At 40.0% G+C, this 22195-nt stretch overlaps 2 protein-coding genes across 7 annotated transcripts in view; one reads left to right on the plus strand and one right to left on the minus strand.

The window, feature by feature from the left end:
• The window catches only part of cbl (Cbl proto-oncogene, E3 ubiquitin protein ligase), a 68199-nt gene extending 57136 nt beyond the window's left edge, over positions 1-11063 (plus strand). The window contains exons 12-17 of one of the 2 annotated variants that reach the window (XR_013791076.1): positions 332-420; positions 949-1161; positions 2462-2565; positions 3166-3423; positions 4059-4831; positions 4952-11063. Coding sequence is in view for 1 of the 2 variants with exons in the window: in XM_079513457.1 (XP_079369583.1) it covers positions 332-420; positions 949-1161; positions 2462-2565; positions 3166-3423; positions 4059-4366 (972 nt within the window). In the remaining variant the exon portion in view is untranslated. Of the gene's footprint in view, positions 1-331; positions 421-948; positions 1162-2461; positions 2566-3165; positions 3424-4058 lie in introns of both variants that reach the window. The other variant, XM_079513457.1, reaches the window with a different exon arrangement.
• A 1335-nt stretch (positions 11064-12398) lies between these two features.
• The window catches only part of mcamb (melanoma cell adhesion molecule b), a 79346-nt gene continuing 69549 nt past the window's right edge, over positions 12399-22195 (minus strand). For 4 of the 5 annotated variants that reach the window (XM_079514156.1, XM_079514155.1, XM_079514153.1 and 1 more), the window contains one exon: positions 12399-14298. In XM_079514156.1, the coding sequence (XP_079370282.1) occupies positions 14269-14298 (30 nt within the window). In that variant the 3' untranslated portion in view covers positions 12399-14268. Of the gene's footprint in view, positions 14304-22195 lie in introns of all 5 variants that reach the window. The other variant, XM_079514154.1, reaches the window with a different exon arrangement.

Raw genomic sequence — 22195 nt, forward strand, 5'->3', positions numbered from 1 at the left:
TGCCGCATTTTCACGATTTTTCAAAAATAGCAGACCTACAAGCTCGTAGCGCGGTATGAGCTTGTAGATCTGCTATTTTTCAATAGCTAAAGTATAACATAATGCTTAAAACACCAAAAGGGGTTCCCGCCCAGAATGGGTTAATATCCATTGATTAGGCTACCGACGCCCATGTGACATTTTTTTTAAATCCCGGGGACCCCAATCAGAGACTGTACAAATGGAACAGAATGGTTCCATTTGTACAGTCTCTACAGACCCGCCAAACTCGTCAAAGACCCCTGTGGCCTGTCTTGTCCTCGGGAATGATCTCCGTTTGCTTCCATTCCAGAACTTTGCAGCATCCGCGTGTCCAGACTACGACTGCCCCAAAGTGAAGCCCTCCGCCTCGGCCAACGCCATCTATGCCATGGCCTCACGGTACTGTACCATCCTCCACCTCCCTCCAACTGCTCTGCATCTCCTCTGTTGTTTATACTGTTGTGTAGAATAGATGAACGGGGAAAAATATGGTAATTTGGGAGGAGAGGACACACTGACACCCACCAGACAGCGATTGCAAAAGTCCCTAACAGGCTAAGTGAATGGATTTCTAGCAGGGAATTTGGGAAGAATCTAAATTCCACATGACAAAAATATGTTTTTGATTGTAAAATGAAGTGTAACATTTATTTTTTATGTTGGTGTTCTCAAGTACATTTACTGTACTAATTTAGGTCCATTGTGCTTTAAGCTACACGCCAGGGTGCACATTATTATTTTGTTCTGGGGAGGTCCCTGGGACAAACTATTTTCAGATGGGGATCTGCCAATTACAGATAATTTCTTGGGGTCCTTGACAGGGAAAAGATTGAACACCACATGTATTTAAAATACATTTGTAGAATCAGGTCCTCGGGTCTTAATGGCTAAAGTGGTTAACTGGTCCATGGCCCGCCCTGTGCTCAGTCTGCCTCCCAGCCTGAGGCCCGTGACGGCAGCGGAGGACGGCGAGACCGACGAGGAGTCCGAGTACATGATCCCCTCGTCCCGTCCCGTCCTGCAACCTGCCATGATGGCCTCCCCCAGCCCAGTAGGAGAGACCTCCCCGGTGGTCCCCAGGCAACCTCCGGCACCCCTCCTCCTCCAGGCTCCTCCTCAGCCCTGCCCGCTCGGCTCAAGGTAACATAACATAACAGAATGTTAGCACTAGTAACCTCAATGTGTGTGAATTCTTTAGATCTCTGCTAGATGACATTGATAGCATACTTGGGTCTTTTTAAAGCTACAGTTTTAATGAATAAAACGTTGTTTTAACCATTAAGGCCTGGTCGGAACGCATCTGTGTCACCTTAGCTTTTCACCACTTCACCACACTAACCATTATTTTAAACTTAAGCTGTAGCTGTTGAAAAATAGCAGATCTACAAGCTCATAGCGTGGCACTGCTATTTTTAATGTGTGCAAATCTTTGAATATGTTATTCTTTCACAGCAAACGTTTTAAACTCAAATGGTCCGTGGCCAAATACAGATAATTCTGGGGGTTCTTGACATGAAAAGGTTTGAGCACAACTGATGAAACAGGTTTTCTATAGGATAGGATTGAATTTAAGAATTTAATTGAATGTATTCATAGAATCTGGTCTCAGGAGGTCTTAATGGGTTAACCAATCTGTATGGTAGAATACGTTGATCCGTTGGAGGTGATCTCCCTGTACTCTTGACACGGCCAATAAAGTTATTTGAAGAAGATGGGGACACTAAGATGTGCACCATCTTTATTGTAGTTCTGTCATCGCTGCACCAACCTCACTCCATCGGGATAGACCTGAAACGTGCAGATTGTCGCTTCGTGTCAGTGGTGCAATGATCTTTGAGTGTCATTTGCCTGATGAAGACGGTTGGTTACTGCAAGTGAGAGTGAGGTCTAGCCAACACCAACTCTGGATTCCTGGATCGCTGCCCTCCACAAATTCCTGTCTAACATCAGCTTCTTGAGCTCTGATGAAGACATGCTGTATATAAGGTCGAAACGTTGCGCCATTGATCAAATGAGTCTTGGGAGCTTTAAAGTTAAACTAGTGTGATTTTAAACTGGATGTTTTACATACAGAAAAGAAAAAAACGCGATGACTGGAGTGAACGGCGGGCAGCTCTGTTTTTGAAGCCTCTGCGCTGTCTGCAGGCTCTTGCTCTCCCGGTGAGTAGTGCGTTGATCATGGAAGTCGGTGAATATATTTCCAAGTCAAACGCTCTCCCTCCAAAACACCTCGGAATGGACGGCGAGGGGAGACCAGTACTAAGTAGTCTACAATAGAAGCTGCCCAGTACCTTTTTTAAAGGGCGGCTTTAGTATCATCTGGGATGGCACCAAGATGGCCGGTATCGTACAATCTGTGGTCCACGTTGAACGTGGCAAATGTTTCTTATAGGTTGTTTTATTATGTGGATTTGACGTGTGTTTTTCTGTTGTGTTTTAGGCTAACACTGGCTGACCTGGAGAATGAACCTCAGATGTATGAAGCCATGTACAACATCCAGGCTCAGGCCCTCACAGCCTCGGTGCAGCAACAGGCTGATTCAGGTACCTTTCTTTTTCATCCTTCATCTCAGTGGCGCGTTTTACTGTATTTACTGCCCTATATATGGCAGGTGTGTCCAAGCCAAAATAAATCGTTGCTGTCGGGAGGAAACTCCATTTGTGAGGTTTTTGATTTTATTAATTTTTTTCATAAATCAGTGCTATTGAACACAATATTGAACCAATGAAAATTTGTAAAGTGCTTCGGACAAAAGCTCTTAACTCCATTGGACCCTCAAACTGTCTGCTAATAAAGCTAACTCCACCACCTCTCTCCCCCTCATGCAAGTAATATTGACAATATAAAGTCACAATACCAACTTTGAGGAGGCAGTATTGCTTTGTTTCAAAATTGGTTTTCTTCATTTCCTGAAAAAATGTTTGAAGTTAAGTGGTTTCTTCCCGACAGCAGAGCAATCTAACTGTAATGAGGAAATAAAGTCCACATGTCCTCTGGTATGTCGTCCAGGGACGTCCATGGTAGTCAGTCAGTGTTTAAATAAACACCATTTGCCATGTTCTGTTTTTTAAGGACCAACCAATCATTGTGTTTTGCACTGAATTTGATTTACACCACAATTCTCTCTCATGTGTCCTCTTTAGATTATTCTGAGCTGCCCCCTCTGGCGCTCCCTCTGGTGCTGACCAACGGTCCCACCACCACGGCAGAGGACGGTGAGGAGGAGGAGGAGGAGGAGAACAGCTACGACATCCCCAAGGCTTTAGCCCCGGGCCGACGGACCCTGTCTGACCTGGGGGGGTCCACCTGCTCCTCTTCGTCCTCTTCATCCTCATGCTCCTCCTCCACCACGGCGGCCTTCAGCCGCCTGTCGATAGATTCGGATGTTGGAGCCGTGGCGCGTAAGTCTAGTGATGTACAGTAACACACCTGTTTCCAAGGCCGTCAATGCATTGAAAGGGATAAAATCACGTTTTAATCAGAGCACTCAGCACTGTCAAAACAGTAGCCGTGATCAGCGCAGAATGCAGCCTACTGAATTTCTCCCAAATATCACAATATAACGTTTTGCGCTGGAGACGGCTGCGGTAAGTCAGTAGTTATTATCTATTCACAAGCTCTTGTTAATACTTCATTTGTTAAATATCTATTTAACAAATATACAGCACAGCAGGGCGTCTGGTCAATGCATTTCAAGAGAATGCGTCCAGAGTGGAAAAACCATGTGCGAGTGTAGCGTCCATGCGCGCCCGGTGAGAACGGCTGAATTCTGCAACTTGGAGTAGAGAGAATTCGGCATGCGTGCGTGCACTTAACGCTTGTGCGGCTGGTGGGTTTTAAGCGGTAACCATCTGCCTCCCCTATTGTAGGCGAAAAGTAATGTTTCCAAATCTTTCCAAGATTTGTATCCATCCTTGAGTGTGGTTCCGTGTGTGCTTTTATCTCGATTAAACACAAAACGTGGACAAGAAGAGACAAGATGGACAAGATGATTAAATAAATAACAACTCGTCGCCTCTTTCTCTCTCCCCCCCAGCGTTCTCGGATTCGGGCGAAGCCCCGGAGAGACCCCCCAAGCCCTTGCCCAGGCGGTTCAACTCAGAGCGTCGGCCCAGCCCCGTCCCGCCCGCCATGCTCGGACCCCCCGGCGGGGGGGCGGGGGGAGGTCACGGTGTAGGGGTCAACCCACAGATCAGCAGTGAGATCGAGCTGCTGATGAGCCAGGGCTACTCGCAGCAGGACATCCAGAAAGCCCTGATGATTGCACAGAACAATGTCGAAATGGCCAAGAATATCCTGCGCGAGTTTGTCTCCATTCCCTCCACAGCCCACATTCTTACATAGCACACTCTTCTGGATCTCTCTCTCTCTCTCTCTCTCTCTCTCTCTCTCTCTCTCTGTCGTTTGTGCTCTAGTGCAGTGGTTCCCAGACCGTGGGGCATTGTGGGTCGCAGACGCATTTTTATGGGTCCCTTTATTCTTTATTTGCTACATTTTGTTTTTAATTATTATTATTTCTAAACATTTTCAAAAAACATTCCCAAAAAGCAAACATTTTCATGAATTAAAAACTAAATGCAATTTTCTTTTCTTTCTTTTTTTCAGTAATAAACAAATAAAAATAAATAAATAAATAAATTGAAATAAGAAATCAAAGACAAATCTAATAAATTCCATAAATTAGAAAACAAATGTTTAAGAAGTAGTGAAAATTGCCAATCTACAAGCTCACAACGCGTTGTAGATCAGCTATTTTCACTAGTTTAGAGGTCCCGTGGAGACATCACATTTATCTTCACTAGTTTAGAGGTCCCGTGGAGACATCACACTAGTTTAGAGGTCCCGTGGAGACATCACACTAGTTTAGAGGTCCCGTGGAGACATCACACTAGTTTAGAGGTCCCGTGGAGACATCACACTAGTTTAGAGGTCCCGTGGAGACATCACATTTATCTTTTGGGTCACAGGCTAAAAACGTTTTGGGAACCACTGCTCTAGTCCCAGATTGGCCAGGATCGGTCAAGCCCCCCCCCCTGGATTTGAACACTTTAACCCTAGCGTCCTTATTGTGGACGTAATATATAGCCTACAAACTGCTGCAAACTGAGTGTAGCCTTTTCCACAAAGTGTATTAAGTAAAAGGCTTTTCCCCTGTATGAGTCCTACAGGAAGGACTATGTCACTGATGTGGTTCTTACATTGAGTCACGCTGCGACGCGCTGTCAGCTTGTAGATCGCCTTTTCTATCGCCCGATGTCCACTCCCAGAATAGGGACGCTAGCGTTCATGTGGTTTCAATCTCTTAACTGGCTGGCTGGCCGATTCTGTCCCTGCACTCCATGATGCGCTTTTCACGGTCTGGCCTCTAAACTGTGCTACAGCCCCCCCTCGCACCCTCCCTCCCCCACAGTACACCTCGGTCAGACCAGGTGAGAGCGTGCGCGTGTGTGTGTGTGTGTGTGTGTGCGTGTGTATGTGTGTTTGTGGAACAGTGATGACTGGATTAACCCCAGTGAAGTTTTCTACATAACCTCTAGAAGACGATTCGACGATGTTCCACCGTTAAGAAGCCTCTTGCGGGGGAAAAAATATATATAACCATCACCTCACAAACGAAATGAAACAAACGAAACAAAACAAAAAAGGTCTGTCTATATGAAAATTTAATATATGAGTAAATATATATTAAATGTGTATAATATATATATACGTACATATACAGTATGTGAAAATGAGTTCAGCCTTGAGGTCCCTGTAAGGAAGAGAAGGGTCATAATGCGCGTTTTATTTTTTGTTAGTTTTTTTTCTGCAGAAGTTTGGATGTTTTTCAATCTGTGACCACCTTGGATTTCAAATGTTACCTTGGTACTTTTTTCTCTATTTTTTCCCTTTTTTATGAGAGCATACATGCAGTTCTGATGTTATTTTTGTTCTCTTGTCTTTTTCACATCAGCATGACATCAGTTCCAGATACAAACTGTGTGTGTGTGTGTGTGTGTGTGTGTGTGTGTGTGTGTGTGTGTGTGTGTGTGTGTGTGTGTGTGTGTGTGTGTGTGTGTGTGTGTGTGTGTGTGTGTGTGTGTGTGTGTGTGTGTGTGTGTGTGTGTGTGTGTGTGTGTGTGTGTGTGTGTGTGTGTGTGTGTGTGTGTGTGTGTGTGTCGCGCTTACTATACTTGTGAAAGTCAAATGAGGTTAGAGGGTAGGTTTTGGCGTTGGAGTCATGGTCAGTTTATACTTAGTTGTGCCCCAGTGTGTCGCACACCGAAAAATAGATCTGCAATTTGTAACTACGTATTAACTACGTATAATCACAAAGAAATGCAAAAAATTGTATTCATAAGTATGGTAAGTGTGTGTGCGTGCATGCGTTCCAACTAAAGCCAAACTTATGCTCTGTCGCACGCTCCCAAAATAGCAGACCTCCAAGCTCGCATCCGCATCACGTTATGAGCTTGTAGGTCGACTATACTTGTGCGTCGTCGACGTACAAATCTGGCTTAACCCCCTCCCCCCCCTCTTCTCTTCTCGTTCTTACATGAATGTGCGGTCAACAGTGCAGTCGTACACACACAGATTCCATGAATGTGCGGTCAACAGTGCAGTCGTACACACACAGATTCCATGAATGTACGGTCAACAGTGCAGTCGTACACACAGATTCCAAACCTCTCCGACTCGCTCTCAGCCCACGTGGCCTGGGGACTGGCGTGTAGCGATGGAGCGCGTGAAATCATGTGACCTTTTAGCGACTATTGGACGTACTGAAGTTACCCAGACAGGACGGGGGCGCTCTATACTATGACCTTTGTCAGGTGAAATGTTTCTCATTCTGTGCTCCTCTGTTGATGCAGCAAGTGGTTCTGGGTGTCTTGGGGTTATTTTCTCCTGCCCAGGCCAGCTGTTTGTGTAAACAACTGGTTCCCAAACAGTGGGTCGGGACCCATTTGTGGGGTCCCTTTATTGTCTCCTACATTTTTCCCCAAAATAATTTCAGTAATTTCAGGAAGACATAAAAGAAAACAAATGTTAACGAAGTAGTGAAAATAGCTGATCTACAAGCTCACAACGCGCCGCAAAACGCAGCGTTGTGAGCTTGTAGATCTGCTATTTTCACTAGTTTGGGTCCCGGGCAAACGTCTAATCTCTCTTTTGGGTCACGGGCTAAAATGTTTGGGAACCACTGCTGTAAACAACTGGAGGGAAAGTTAAAAACAAATATTTGTTATTGATTTACTTTGATAATATATTATTGTAATATGATCATAATTATTGTTATTATAATTCATTCGGAAGTGCTTCACTGCTGCTACTATTGTTAGTGCTAAACAATTAAGCCTTAAATGTACATTTGTGAATATTTGTGTTTAACCGTCTATCTGTTCTATGTTTTGTTTTGTTTTTGGGTTGTTTTTTTTAAAGTGACAGTATCACTGGTATTCCTTCAGTCAGTAATGTAGCATACTTGAAATTTACACAAGCGGCTCGTGAACCTGCAGCTTTTAAAATAAAACCCCTTTCTTTTTTTTATACAGTATAAAGTTTCAACATAGTGGATGTTGCCTCATAAAATGACATTTCTTGGAAGAGCGAATAACGCATGACATAGGAAACGAGCCCCACCCACAAGTGTGGTTTAAAGGTGCATTAAGTGATATGTGTTTGTTAGAATGAGTGTTAAAAAGCTCTAAATTCTGATAGTAATCATTGCTGTTTGTGTTTGTTAACAGGCGTCTGTCTCTGTCTCTTCAGCTCTTTAATAAACATAAAATGCATTTCCGGGTCAGGATATAATTTTTATCCAAACGGGAGAGAGAACTCACACAGGATACAGAAAGGGATGAGACAAAGAAATAAGCAGACAAAATTGGAACTCGACCCAATATGAAATTGAAGCTGATGAATGGGTACCCTCTCCTGGAGAATTGTTAACCCACGTGAAAATGTATTTTCTGTTTATTAAAGTGCTTGAGAGACAGGGAGACTCCCGTTACTGAACATACACTCAGACTCTGAGGTATTCAACGTTTTTTAAGCCTCTAGGAACCCTTATCTGAGAGAGAAAGATGAAGCAGGGACCCCCACTATATATTATATGAAATTGGGTTGCAGATTGAACTCATAGATGGTTTCATAGACTTGTTTGACAGCACTATCATCAGTGTAAATCAATGTTTTCTGTTTATTTCAGCCATTTAACCTTTTCGGCTAATGTTCCCTCAGAATAGGTATGCTAGGGTTCAAGTGGTTAATGTTAAAAAACAAATTTGGTGGCCCTGGACCCCCTGTTGAAGAACCATGCTCTATAGCAACATTACTATAAGAATATACTCTAGAGCTTTAACTATTTAACAAAAACGTTATGATTTGTTTTTTGTTTTTAACCTAAGATCCATCTCTATAATGTGACTCAGTGAAAGGGAGACTAGCATGGTCACTATGGTGTTTTCTTTACTTTTATTTTAATATTCGCTCATGAGTTTTCTTTTTGTTTTATTTCTTTATCAGTATTTGGGACAATTGTAAAGCCTAATTGATAATCCATGGTCCATGCTGTTGGCTCCAGGATGAGTTGTGGTCGGTAAGCGGCAGCTGTTTTGCCATGCATTATAAATTAAGCATTATTAAGAAGTAACTCAGGAATAATATGTGCAGTACCTAGACGTGGCTCAGTTTCACCCTGGCTGTCCCTGCTAGAGTTATAGGACCCTCATCAAAGACTTAGACCCCTCCTCTGATAGTGAGCACATTGCATTGTGCTCACATTGGTATTAGTTTCATACTGGCAGCTCAGATCTGATGTTTGCCCTGTCCTAGCCTTGCATAGCCTGCCTTCATCTGCCTTTGCAATGCATAATTTGCCCCTGGCAGACAGTCTGGCTCCTCTCAATTGTGGGAGGACTTCACGGCCGAAGTGGTGACGGCCAACCGGATTCGTCTGGAACCAGGCTATAACCAACCAGGGCCCAGCATGCAAATATGGGGCGAGACATTGCAGAAAATAATTAAGCTAATACTGAGAGGGACGAGACTAATATCCACGCAGTGATATTAGTATCGCTATGCAAGGCTAGCCCTGTCCAGAGACAAGAGTTGAATCAGCTTGTTTTTTTTGTTTCATGTCTGAACAATAAGGGATAAACACTTGGAAACTGTATTTATTTTATTTTATTTTCATTTTTTTGTGAATCAGATTTGAACCACAAGCCTGGATGGTTTCAAATGCGATTCAAATTTCCAAAACTGTCTCCCGGTCTGGACACTCACTCGGACACTGAAGCCTCATTTATAGGCTACTTTGAGGCACAACGCGGTGTTGCTTGCCGAGGACGGCAGATCCCCAAAGCTTACGTGAGCTTTGGCAAGCGACGCCGTTGCACAACATAAATATTACAAATATAAATGCGACCTACAGTCGCAATTAAGCATTCATTACTCACTTACCTAGATCAGTGGTTCTCAAAGTTTTTCATGTGAAGGACCCCCAGATTGACAATAATTAGCCCGTGGACCCCCATTTGAAAAGACTTTTTCAACCATTTTCATTTCAAGGGCCCAAAGTTTGACATGCATTAAGCTACGGACCCCCATTTAATGGAATTTGTATTCAATTTATATTGTAAAATCAATGTTCATTTGATTCTGAGTTACAGGCCCCTTTGGTTCCTAACTATCATTTAGCCTATGTGGGTCCCCTGGCACAGAATATTGTCTGGTGACTGAGGGTCTGCGGACTAATAATGCATGCATATTAATCTGGGGGTCGTTGACGAGGAAAAACGTCTGAGAACCACTGATTCATGCAACACTCTGTAGCTAAAACAAAATCCACTCATTGAAGTCACACACACAAGTAGCTTGTCGTTTTGTCACGTTGTAACTTGCACTCTTTTTTTTTTCTTTTTTTTTAACAGGATGAATTATTCAGGTACTATGAGTGAACACAGGGGGCGTTATTGTTCACCTCTCCCAGCATGTGAAGAATGTTAATGAGAGGTTCGGCTTATCAGCCCTTTGTTGGAGCTTATATAGGTGTACAATGCTGTCGTCTCTCTCTATGCTGTCAAGACGTGCTCTATAGTTTTTCTTCCTAGTTGCCTTGATTAAAAAAAATGTAACAAACAAACAAAAAAACAACAGTGAGAGTGTTTGAATGCGTGGTTTGCAAATGGACATTGGATGGATGGGGACTTTTCTTTTTTAAGCACTCCCTCAGATCATAAATACTGTATCGGTGTCTTTGTCCATGTTCTGAGAACGAGAAGACATGCACATGTCATTGTTTTGTATTATCATTATTATCAACTTTTTCTTTTTGCACAATTTATACCAATTTGTGCTTTGATACTGTCACTTTAAAGGAAAGAGAAAAAAATGTATAAAGTTACTGATATAAAAATAAACAGCTATGTTTTATTTCATTTTTGCATTCCTGTACAATACATTGTCAGACTTTTTATTTGTTTTTGTTCCAAAGGTTTTATTGTTTCGTTTTGTGAATAATTCTGTGAGCAGTGCCATATGTTTAGAGTTCTTAGCAAAGCTCTTCAGCGTGTGTACAATAAGGCCTTGTTTTTGAACAGAGTATACATAGGTATTGCTCAGTGTACCTCTTGAATCTCTGAATGCGAGACAGTTTCAGTATTGCTTGTGTTCATTTCTTCTCTTGCCCATGTGACGTCACAGTGGCATCGGGGACCTCTGAGAGTAGCAGGTTGACGGTCGAGGAACATGCCTCAGGTTTGAAAGGAAGATAAAAAAGAAAACTGATCCTAGACCAGATCCCTCATCCCTCGGAGATAATCCGATGCATTACCAGCTCTGTTACCTGTTAATAGAACTCGTCTGGGCGACTGGGCCTTAGATAATACTCTAAGGTCTGGGCCCACAGTGGGCTGTAGTTCAGCTTTCTACCAGAAGAGGGAGATGCTGTTCTATATGTTGCCATGTTGCGTTTCATTAACTTTTTTGATGGTTTTTAAAAGCTCATATCACTTTGGAAATATGCACAGTGTCAGTGCTGTTAATAAAATGAAAAGCAAAAGCCATTGACTTTGTGTAGTAAGTAATAAAGTAATAATCACTGTTGTAATATATTACAGGTTGGGGAGTGTGTGTGTGTGTGTGTGTGTGTGTGTGTGTGTGTGTGTGTGTGTGTGTGTGTGTGTGTGTGTGTGTGTGTGTGTGTGTGTGTGTGTGTGTGTGTCGCACGGGATAGGCCTAAATGCATTTGTATTTGCCTGGGACTGGAAAATGAGCTGCAATTTATATCTAGTTAATTTCAATTCGTTATTGAGGAAGAAAGAAAGCTATAGCCCTATTTGAGCATCATGGTGGCTCAGTGTGATGTTTACATGATCTGAACACTGCTAAATACTACTACTTATACTAAATAATATGTGAGATTGCTAAGAACAAAACTGAGATCATTTAGTAGTTCTTACTAAATTAATCATCATACTATTAGGAATAGAACATTAAAAGAGGTGTTTTATTTGTATATATATATTCAACAGTCTGCTTGTATTTTTTATTTAGATTTTAACAGTCATTTTTTTATTTGGCATTTGCTTTCAAAAATTACTTTACAAACGTTCAGTTTGCTCCAAAATACTTGTCCTGAAATTAATTCAGTTTACAAATAATATGCATTAAACGGCAATGTACTGGTTTCAGAAATCCAAAATTAACATTGATAACTGCAAAACACCAAAACATGGGCTGAATAAAAGTTAGAATATTTCCAGAACAGAACATGGTTTGATGGTTGATTGTCATAAATGTGATGTTCACACTATGTTATGTATGTAATGTTTATTTACATTTTTTCTTTTTACAGTATCTGCTTTATATTTGGTCCTACTTGAACACTAGTTGAATATCATCAATGCATAGTAAAATACTCAGTGTATGGAACCAAATGGACCCGTAGGTAAGGGTTACTGTGTGGAGAAACGTGAGGCACTTTTCATAATCTCAGACTGACTGACAGAGGATTTTTCACATGCTACAGTATCCTTCACAAAACTTAAAAGGTAGCATATTGTCACAGCCAGCGTCTCCTGTGAGTCATGTTAGTAGTCAGAGGAGTAGTCCTTTACGCAGACACAAATCTTCTATTTCATAATGTCATTTTGGTTGCAAAATGACATCAATATAAGGCAATGTGCCAAACTGAGCAGTAACCTGTCACAGTGAATGTGTCTGGACAACATCAAATATCACAATGTTTTTTTTTCTTTGTTTTTTTAACAGATAATATGGTGACATAACATTATAGAATTTAAAGAACATAAAAAACAAAATTACCTTTTTTCAAGAACATAAAAAAACATACCTTTCAAAAAGATCTAAAAACTACACATTTTGTGTGTAGATCTGCCATTTTTGACCATTTCTGAAAATATAAAATGATTAAAACCAGGAAAAGACAACACTTACCATATCATCCCGGACCATATCTAGTCTCATATCACGATACTGATATTATTTCCCAGCCCTATCAGGGATCCAACTAAAAGAAGTAAAGAAACATTTATCACTCCTAATAAGGTAGCCTGTCATGTCTTGACCCATGTTCTGCATGAGCCAATAGTCTGTCTGCCTTATTATTATTCATCATCCAAAACAAACAAACAAACAAACAAATATAACATTGTCAGTCATAAAATTGTCCTTCAACAAAACGTTTTGTTTCACATACTCAAAAGCAACAACAAAACTACTGTTTCACAAAACAACACAAATACATAAAATAATAATTACAAATAAATCAGTGCACATGGAAGTTACAATTCTTTGGGACAAAGGGGTTTCCCTAATTCTTAAAACTGAATTCATAAGGCTACCTGTACATGAAACTAGAGTGGTGGCAATGCTCTACCCTGATTATGTATGCTACAGTTATGCTATGTTGAATCTTGTGGATGACAGAAGAAAGAAAATTATTAGATATAAAGTATGACTTCAAGAAACAATAAGTCCTTCTACATTAACAAAATGGCAACTGTGAATACGCAATTCACTATTCTACTCTAGAATAGTCTACAGAAATGACCATTCCACAAAATATCTTTATTTCCCATAATAATAACAAAAGCTAGGGTCAGGTACTGAATGAGCATTTTGTATGAACGGATAAAGAAAACCTACTGCATCAGCAAAAAATATGATTTTTCAAACAAAACATCAGAAGCAGGTGATTGGGCTGCAGGAGGCAGTATTCCCCTACAGGGGGCAGCAGACTCCCAGGTTTACAGTGTACAGACTTAAGCCTCATCTAAACTTTGATATGGTGTTACTCACTGAAAATCAGTGATCTTTGGTGTAATTTAGTCTTTAGGCAAAGCAGAAACCACGACTGACCAAAGCACAAGGGTTTGGGCACAATAGCTAAGTATCTTGCTCTGTAAAGAGCACTGGAAAAAAACACTCTATAGTCTGACCTTGTATTTACTTTCTTTCTTTTAGGTTATTTTAAATAAAGACAAATATGGTATGTATATATACAAAGAATAGAATATATGTACATAATAAAGAGCCATTTAAGGCCACTCTTCAGTGATCGGTGTGCCTGAGGTGGCAGTTGATTGGCTATAAAAAGTCCCTGGTCAGAGTTAAGCTTAATATATCGAACCTACTCCATCGCACGATGGTGTCGATACCCGACAAGAACAGATCTACAAGCTACAAACACGTCACACGAGACGCATTGTTAGCTTGTAGATTTGTTCATGTCGCACTACGGAGTATAAATTATGCTTATAATTAAGTGACATTATGGTTCTATGGATCATCAGCAGTTTACGGGGCTCGCGTGTTAAGTCCTTGGAGCTGTGACGGAGGTCGGTGCGGCAGAGTTATGTCATGAAGCGCTCAAATCCTTTCTCACACAATGTCCATGGAGCTCGAGTTGCATAGCAACGAAAATATGTTCCAGGATATACAATAAGTAAGCCAAAGCTGAAATGGGGAAGGGTGCTGTTGGTGGTGTTGTTGTTGTTTTGGTTTGACTAGTTGAGAGCAATTAAATAACAGAAAACCAAGGCTGTCCATGACATAATTCCACATTCAAACATAAAATAAAAATGTCTCTAGAGGTGGGCTTGAACGCATCGTCAGGCCTGAGCCTGAAAACAGACAGAGAACAGACAGGACAGGAAGTGATGGGACAGGAACAGGACGTGTCTGTCTGTCTGTCTGTCTGTCTGTATAGCTGTCCATTCTTCGTCCACAGCCTCTGCATGTACTCACTTCTGCACGTCCAGATATTCATTACTCTTTACTCCAGAGGTAAAACAAAAACATACAAACGGGAAAGAGAGAGGAAGGGAGAGAAGAGATATACCGGGAGAAGAGGGGGAGTGGGAAAGAGAGGGAGGGATAGGGGGGTTAATGATACTGGATCAGATCAAAACCTGGATCAGTGGACATTAAGCACACACATGGTTTCCATGTTGATATTGTCAGCTATTTGATATTGGCAGCTAATCAGCTAATGTTGGGTTAGCTGATTAGCTGATTGGTTTTTTTTTGTGTGCTGTTTCATGCTCTCACACCTTGAGTAAAACGAATTCCTGCAGGTCCTACATACTGGCAATATAGTGACACTGACATGATACTGACCAGATACTGACATGATCCCGAACATGATACTGACCATGATACTGATAAGATACTGACAGGATACTGACATAATACTGACCATGATACTGACACAATACCGACCATGATACTGACACAATACCGACCATGATACTGACATCCTAGTGTACTGTGTCCTTGATACTGACATTGTTACTGCCATGATACTGACATAATACTGACCATGACACTGGCCATGATACTGGCCATGATGATATAGCTGCCATTGAGCCCCATTATACATTTCTCAAATTTGAAAGCACTATATTTCTAAAACTATGAAACATTTCAAAGATTCCTTTTCAGGCAAACATGTCCACCATAAGATGAACCTAAATAGGTTTGAATGGGGTTTCTAGGTGTAAGTATGTAGGACTAGTAGCATGCCAAAGTTTGTGCTATTGCCATTGAGAATGCATTGGGTGTTTAAGTTAAATTACTCAGAAACTACAAAACATTTCAAAGTAAAAAGTTCCAGCATGTGTCTCCACAGTAAGCTGAATTATAACAAGTGTGAATGGAGTTTCTAGGTGAAAGTGCTTTTTTGACGTGCCAATGTCTGCCATTGAGCCCCATTGTAAATGTCTCAAATTTGAAAGCACTATATTTCTAAAACTATGAAACATTTCAAAGATTCCTTTTCAGGCAAACATGTCCACCGTAAAATGAACCTAAGTAGGCTAGAATGGGGTTAATAGGTGTAAGTATGTAGGACTAGTAGCATGCCAAAGTTTGTGCTATTGCCATAGAGAATGCATTGGGCATTTAAGTTAAATAACTCAGGAACTACAAAACATTTCAAAGTAAAAAGTTCCAGCATGTGTCTCCACAGTAAGCTGAATAATAAAAAGTGTGAATGGAGTTTCTAGGTGAAAGTGCTTTTTTGACGTGCCAATGTCTGCCATTGAGCCCCATTGTAAATGTCTCAAATTTGAAAGCACTCTATTTCTAAAACTATGAAACATTTCAAAGATTCCTTTTCAGGCAAACATGTCCACCGTAAGATGAACCTAAGTAGGCTAGAATGGGGTTGCTATGTGTAAGTATGTAGGACTAGTAGCATGCCAAAGTTTGTGCTATTGCCATAGAGAATGCATTGGGCGTTTAAGTTAAATAACTCAGAAACTACAAAACATTTCAAAGTCAAAAGTTCCAGCATGTGTCTCCACAGTAAGCTGAATAATAAAAAGTGTGAATGGAGTTTCTAGGTGAAAGTGCTTTTTTGAAGTGCCAATGTCTGCCATTGAGCCCCATTGTAAATTTCTCAAATCTGAAAGCACTATATTTCTAAAACTATGAAACATTTCAAAGATTCCTTTTCAGGCAAACATGTCCACCGTAAGATGAACCTAAGTAGGCTAGAATGGGGTTGCTATGTGTAAGTATGTAGGACTAGTAGCATGCCAAAGTTTGTGCTATTGCCATTGAGAATGCATTGGGCGTTTAAGTTAAATAACTCAGAAACTACAAAACATTTCAAAGTCAAAAGTTCCAGCATGTGTCTCCACAGTAAGCTGAATAATAAAAAGTGTGAATGGAGTTTCTAGGTGAAAGTGCTTTTTTGACGTGCCAATGTCTGCCATTGAGCCCCATTGTAAATGCCTCAAATTTGAAAGCACTATATTTCTAAAACTATGAAACATTTCAAAGATTCTTTTTCAGGCAAACATGTCCACCGTAAGACGAACCTAAATAGGTTTGAATGGGGTTTCTAGGTGTAAGTATGTAGGACTAGTAGCATGCCAAAGTTATACATTTCTCATATTTGATTTCGGACGGCATACTATAGCATGTCGTTTTTCGTGATTTTGGAGGATTTGAAAAAAAGCTGAAAATCATGAAAAAACGACATACTATAGTCCATGGTTTCGGACCGCATGCCGTTTTTCATGATTTTGCAGGATTTGAGAATTTTTTAAAAAACTGTACCTGTAAACTACAACAAAACAAACTAAGGCACTGGTGTGGTACTTCTGGTTTACCAGAACGGGGTTCAAGTCCCTGGAGTGCTCTGCTCAATTTGTTGTATTTACATGGTTTATTTTAATTTTCTGCTCATTGTGTTGTCTTTTCATAGATAACCCCCAGGTTCCCTACTGTGTTTGTACTCAAGTCTATTTATTACATAATGATTTCTGCCCATGGTCTCGGAGTGATTTTCGTCTTTTTTTCAAATCCTTGTTTTTCATCATTTTTTACCATGGGCTATAGCCCATATCGGACAGAATACTATAGCACGCCATTTATCTACATTTTTGAGGATTTGAAAAAAAGACGAAAATCACTCGAGACAATGGACTATAGCCCATGGTCACACTTTTTCGTCACACTTTTTCGTCACACTTTTTCGTCACACTTTTTCGTCACAGGTTTTTAAAAAATGATGAAAATCATGAACAAACAACATACTAAAGTTCATGGTTTCAGAAGACATACTATAGTATGTCGTTTTTCATGATTTTGAAGGATTTAAAAAAATGATGAAAATCATGAAAAAACGACATACTATAGTATGTCGTTTTTCATGATTTTGAAGGATTTAAAAAAATGATGAAAATCATGAAAAAACGACATACTATAGTTCATGGTTTCGGACGGCATATTAGGTAGTATGTCGTTTTTCGTGATTTAGGAGGATTTGAAAATCATGAAATTGGCCTACTATAGATCATAGTTTCAGACAGCATACTATAGTATGTTATTTTTTTCATGATTTTCAGAGCCAGGACTTGAACCTGCAGCCTCCTGATTCCCAGGCAGGCTCTGTACACAGTGAGCCACTGTGCATGCTGTTCACAAAAGGCCGAAGATAATGACAGAAGAGCCAGAGACTTGTTTCCATTGTGGTTCATAAACATTTGAACGTCTAACAGATAACCCTAACAACAGCAAAAGAAACAATAGACAAATCTCCTGTTATTTTATTTTTTGTATTTTATTTTTGTATCAATGTTGTTACTCAAAGGGAACAGCAGACTGCATTGTGGCAGGTAGCAAGTAGGTCAGTGACTTAGCACACTGGCTGCATGATCTGGTGGTTGTGGGTTCAAACCCCACTCAAATCTTTACTTGCCAAAATCTGCCATTGACCCCCATTGTAAATGTCTCAAGTTTGAAAGCACTATATTTCTAAAACTATGAAACATTTCAAAGATTCCTTTTCAGGCAAACATGTCCACCATAAGATGAACCTAAGTAGACTAGAATGGGGTTGCTATGTGTAAGTATGTAGAACTAGTAGCATGCCAAAGTTTGTACTATTGCCATTGAGAATGCATTGGGCGTTTAAGTTAAATAACTCAGGAACTACAAAACATTTCAAAGTAAAAAGTTCCAGCATGTGTCTCCACAGTAAGCTGAATAATAAAAAGTGTGAATGGAGTTTCTAGGTGAAAGTGCTTTTTTGACGTGCCAATGTCTGCCATTGAGCCCCATTGTAAATGTCTCAAATTTGAAAGCACTATATTTCTAAAACTATGAAACATTTCAAAGATTCCTTTTCAGGCAAACATGTCCACCGTAAGATGAACCTAAGTAGGCTAGAATGGGGTTGCTATGTGTAAGTATGTAGGACTAGTAGCATGCCAAAGTTTGTGCTATTGCCATAGAGAATGCATTGGGCGTTTAAGTTAAATAACTCAGGAACTACAAAACATTTCAAAGTAAAAAGTTCCAGCATGTGTCTCCACAGTAAGCTGAATTATAAAAAGTGTGAATGGAGTTTCTAGGTGAAAGTGCTTTTTTGATGTGCCAATATCTGCCATTGAGCCCCATTGTACATTTCTCAAATTTGAAAGCACTATATTTCTAAAACTATGAAATATTTCAAAGATTCCTTTTCAGGCAAACATGTCCACCGTAAGATGAACCTAAGTAGGCTAGAATGGGGTTGCTAGGTGTAAGTATGTAGGACTAGTAGCATGCCAAAGTTTGTGCTATTGCCATAGAGAATGCATTGGGCGTTTAAGTTAAATAACTCAGGAACTACAAAACATTTAAAAGTAAAAAGTTCCAGCATGTGTCTCCACAGTAAGCTGAATAATAAAAAGTGTGAATGGAGTTTCTAGGTGAAAGTGCTTTTTTGACGTGCCAATGTCTGCCATTGAGCCCCATTGTAAATGTCTCAAATTTGAAAGCACTATATTTCTAAAACTATGAAACATTTCAAAGATTCCTTTTCAGGCAAACATGTCCACCGTAAGATGAACCTAAGTAGGCTAGAATGGGGTTGCTATGTGTAAGTATGTAGGACTAGTAGCATGCCAAAGTTTGTGCTATTGCCATTGAGAATGCATTGGGCGTTTAAGTTAAATAACTCAGAAACTACAAAACATTTCAAAGTCAAAAGTTCCAGCATGTGTCTCCAGAGTAAGCTGAATAATAAAAAGTGTGAATGGAGTTTCTAGGTGAAAGTGCTTTTTTGACGTGCCAATGTCTGCCATTGAGCCCCATTGTAAATGTCTCAAATTTGAAAGCACTATATTTCTAAAACTATGAAACATTTCAAAGATTCCTTTTCAGGCAAACATGTCCACCGTAAGATGAACCTAAGTAGGCTAGAATGGGGTTGCTAGGTGTAAGTATGTAGGACTAGTAGCATGCCAAAATTTGTGCTATTGCCATAGAGAATGCATTGGGCGTTTAAGTTAAATAACTCAGGAACTACAAAACATTTCAAAGTAAAAAGTTCAAGCATGTGTCTCCACAGTAAGCTGAATAATAAAAAGTGTGAATGGAGTTTCTAGGTGAAAGTGCTTTTTTGACGTGCCAATGTCTGCCATTGAGCCCCATTGTAAATGTCTCAAATTTGAAAGCACTATATTTCTAAAACTATGAAACATTTCAAAGATTCCTTTTCAGGCAAACATGTCCACCGTAAGATGAACCTAAGTAGGCTAGAATGGGGTTGCTATGTGTAAGTATGTAGGACTAGTAGCATGCCAAAGTTTGTGCTATTGCCATAGAGAATGCATTGGGCGTTTAAGTTAAATAACTCAGGAACTACAAAACATTTCAAAGTAAAAAGTTCCAGCATGTGTCTCCACAGTATGCTGAATAATAAAAAGTGTGAATGGAGTTTCTAGGTGAAAGTGCTTTTTTGATGTGCCAATATCTGCCATTGAGCCCCATTGTACATTTCTCAAATTTGAAAGCACTATATTTCTAAAACTATGAAATATTTCAAAGATTCCTTTTCAGGCAAACATGTCCACCGTAAGATGAACCTAAGTAGGCTAGAATGGGGTTGCTATGTGTAAGTATGTAGGACTAGTAGCATGCCAAAGTTTGTGCTATTGCCATAGAGAATGCATTGGGCGTTTAAGTTAAATAACTCAGGAACTACAAAACATTTCAAAGTAAAAAGTTCCAGCATGTGTCTCCACAGTAAGCTAAATAATAAAAAGTGTGAATGGAGTTTCTAGGTGAAAGTGCTTTTTTGACGTGCCAATGTCTGCCATTGAGCCCCATTGTAAATGTCTCAAATTTGAAAGCACTATATTTCTAAAACTATGAAACATTTCAAAGATTCCTTTTCAGGCAAACATGTCCACCGTAAGATGAACCTAAGTAGGCTAGAATGGGGTTGCTAGGTGTAAGTATGTAGGACTAGTAGCATGCCAAAATTTGTGCTATTGCCATAGAGAATGCATTGGGCGTTTAAGTTAAATAACTCAGGAACTACAAAACATTTCAAAGTAAAAAGTTCAAGCATGTGTCTCCACAGTAAGCTGAATAATAAAAAGTGTGAATGGAGTTTCTAGGTGAAAGTGCTTTTTTGACGTGCCAATGTCTGCCATTGAGCCCCATTGTAAATGTCTCAAATTTGAAAGCACTATATTTCTAAAACTATGAAACATTTCAAAGATTCCTTTTCAGGCAAACATGTCCACCGTAAGATGAACCTAAGTAGGCTAGAATGGGGTTGCTATGTGTAAGTATGTAGGACTAGTAGCATGCCAAAGTTTGTGCTATTGCCATAGAGAATGCATTGGGCGTTTAAGTTAAATAACTCAGGAACTACAAAACATTTCAAAGTAAAAAGTTCCAGCATGTGTCTCCACAGTATGCTGAATAATAAAAAGTGTGAATGGAGTTTCTAGGTGAAAGTGCTTTTTTGACGTGCCAATGTCTGCCATTGAGCCCCATTGTAAATGTCTCAAATTTGAAAGCACTATATTTCTAAAACTATGAAACATTTCAAAGATTCCTTTTCAGGCAAACATGTCCACCGTAAGATGAACCTAAGTAGGCTAGAATGGGGTTGCTATGTGTAAGTATGTAGGACTAGTAGCATGCCAAAGTTTGTGCTATTGCCATAGAGAATGCATTGGGCGTTTAAGTTAAATAACTCAGAAACTACAAAACATTTCAAAGTAAAAAGTTCCAGCATGTGTCTCCACAGTAAGCTGAATTATAAAAAGTGTGAATGGAGTTTCTAGGTGAAAGTGCTTTTTTGATGTGCCAATATCTGCCATTGAGCCTCATTGTACATTTCTCAAATTTGAAAGCACTATATTTCTAAAACTATGAAATATTTCAAAGATTCCTTTTCAGGCAAACATGTCCACCGTAAGATGAACCTAAGTAGGCTAGAATGGGGTTGCTAGGTGTAAGTATGTAGGACTAGTAGCATGCCAAAGTTTGTGCTATTGCCATAGAGAATGCATTGGGCGTTTAAGTTGAATAACTCAGGAACTACAAAACATTTCAAAGTAAAAAGTTCCAGCATGTGTCTCCACAGTAAGCTGAATAATAAAAAGTGTGAATGGAGTTTCTAGGTGAAAGTGATTTTTGACGTGCCATAGAGCTGACAAGATACTGACCATGATACTGAGAAGATACTGACCATGATACTGACCATGATAATGACAAGATATTGACCATGATGCTGACCACGATACTGACATGATACTGACAACTTTGACAAGATACTGACCATGATACTGACAAGATACTGACCATGATACTAATCATGATACTGACCATGATACTGACACAATATTGACCATGATACTGATCATGATAGGAAACCAACATTACCAAAAAAAAACATAATTTAAACATTTGTCAACTTTCCAACCCCATCTTGTCACTGACCCTTATTTACCTGAAATGGTTACAATATATGATTGAGTTTTAATAAAGTGTATAGGCACAGTAGGCTATATCTACCTGCAGTGGTAACAGTGTATGAGTTTAAAAAGTGAGTTGGTAAGTGAGTTAGCAAAGAGTACATATCTACCTGGTCACTAGGGAGTGAGTTGGTAAGTGAGTTAGTAAAGAGTACATATCTACCTGGTCACTGGGGAGTGAGTTGGTAAGTGAGTTAGTAAAGAGTACATATCTACCTGGTCACTGGGGAGTGAGTTGGTAAGTGAGTTAGTAAAGAGTACATATCTACATGGTCACTGGGGAGTGAGTTGGTAAGTGAGTCAGTAAAGAGTACATATCTACCTGGTCACTGGGGAGTGAGTCGGTAAGTGAGTCAGTAAAGAGTACATATCTACCTGGTCACTGGGGAGTGAGTTGGTA

Source organism: Electrona antarctica, assembly GCF_951216825.1.
Source record: "Electrona antarctica genome assembly, chromosome: 11".
NCBI classification, from domain to species: Eukaryota; Metazoa; Chordata; class Actinopteri; order Myctophiformes; family Myctophidae; genus Electrona; species Electrona antarctica.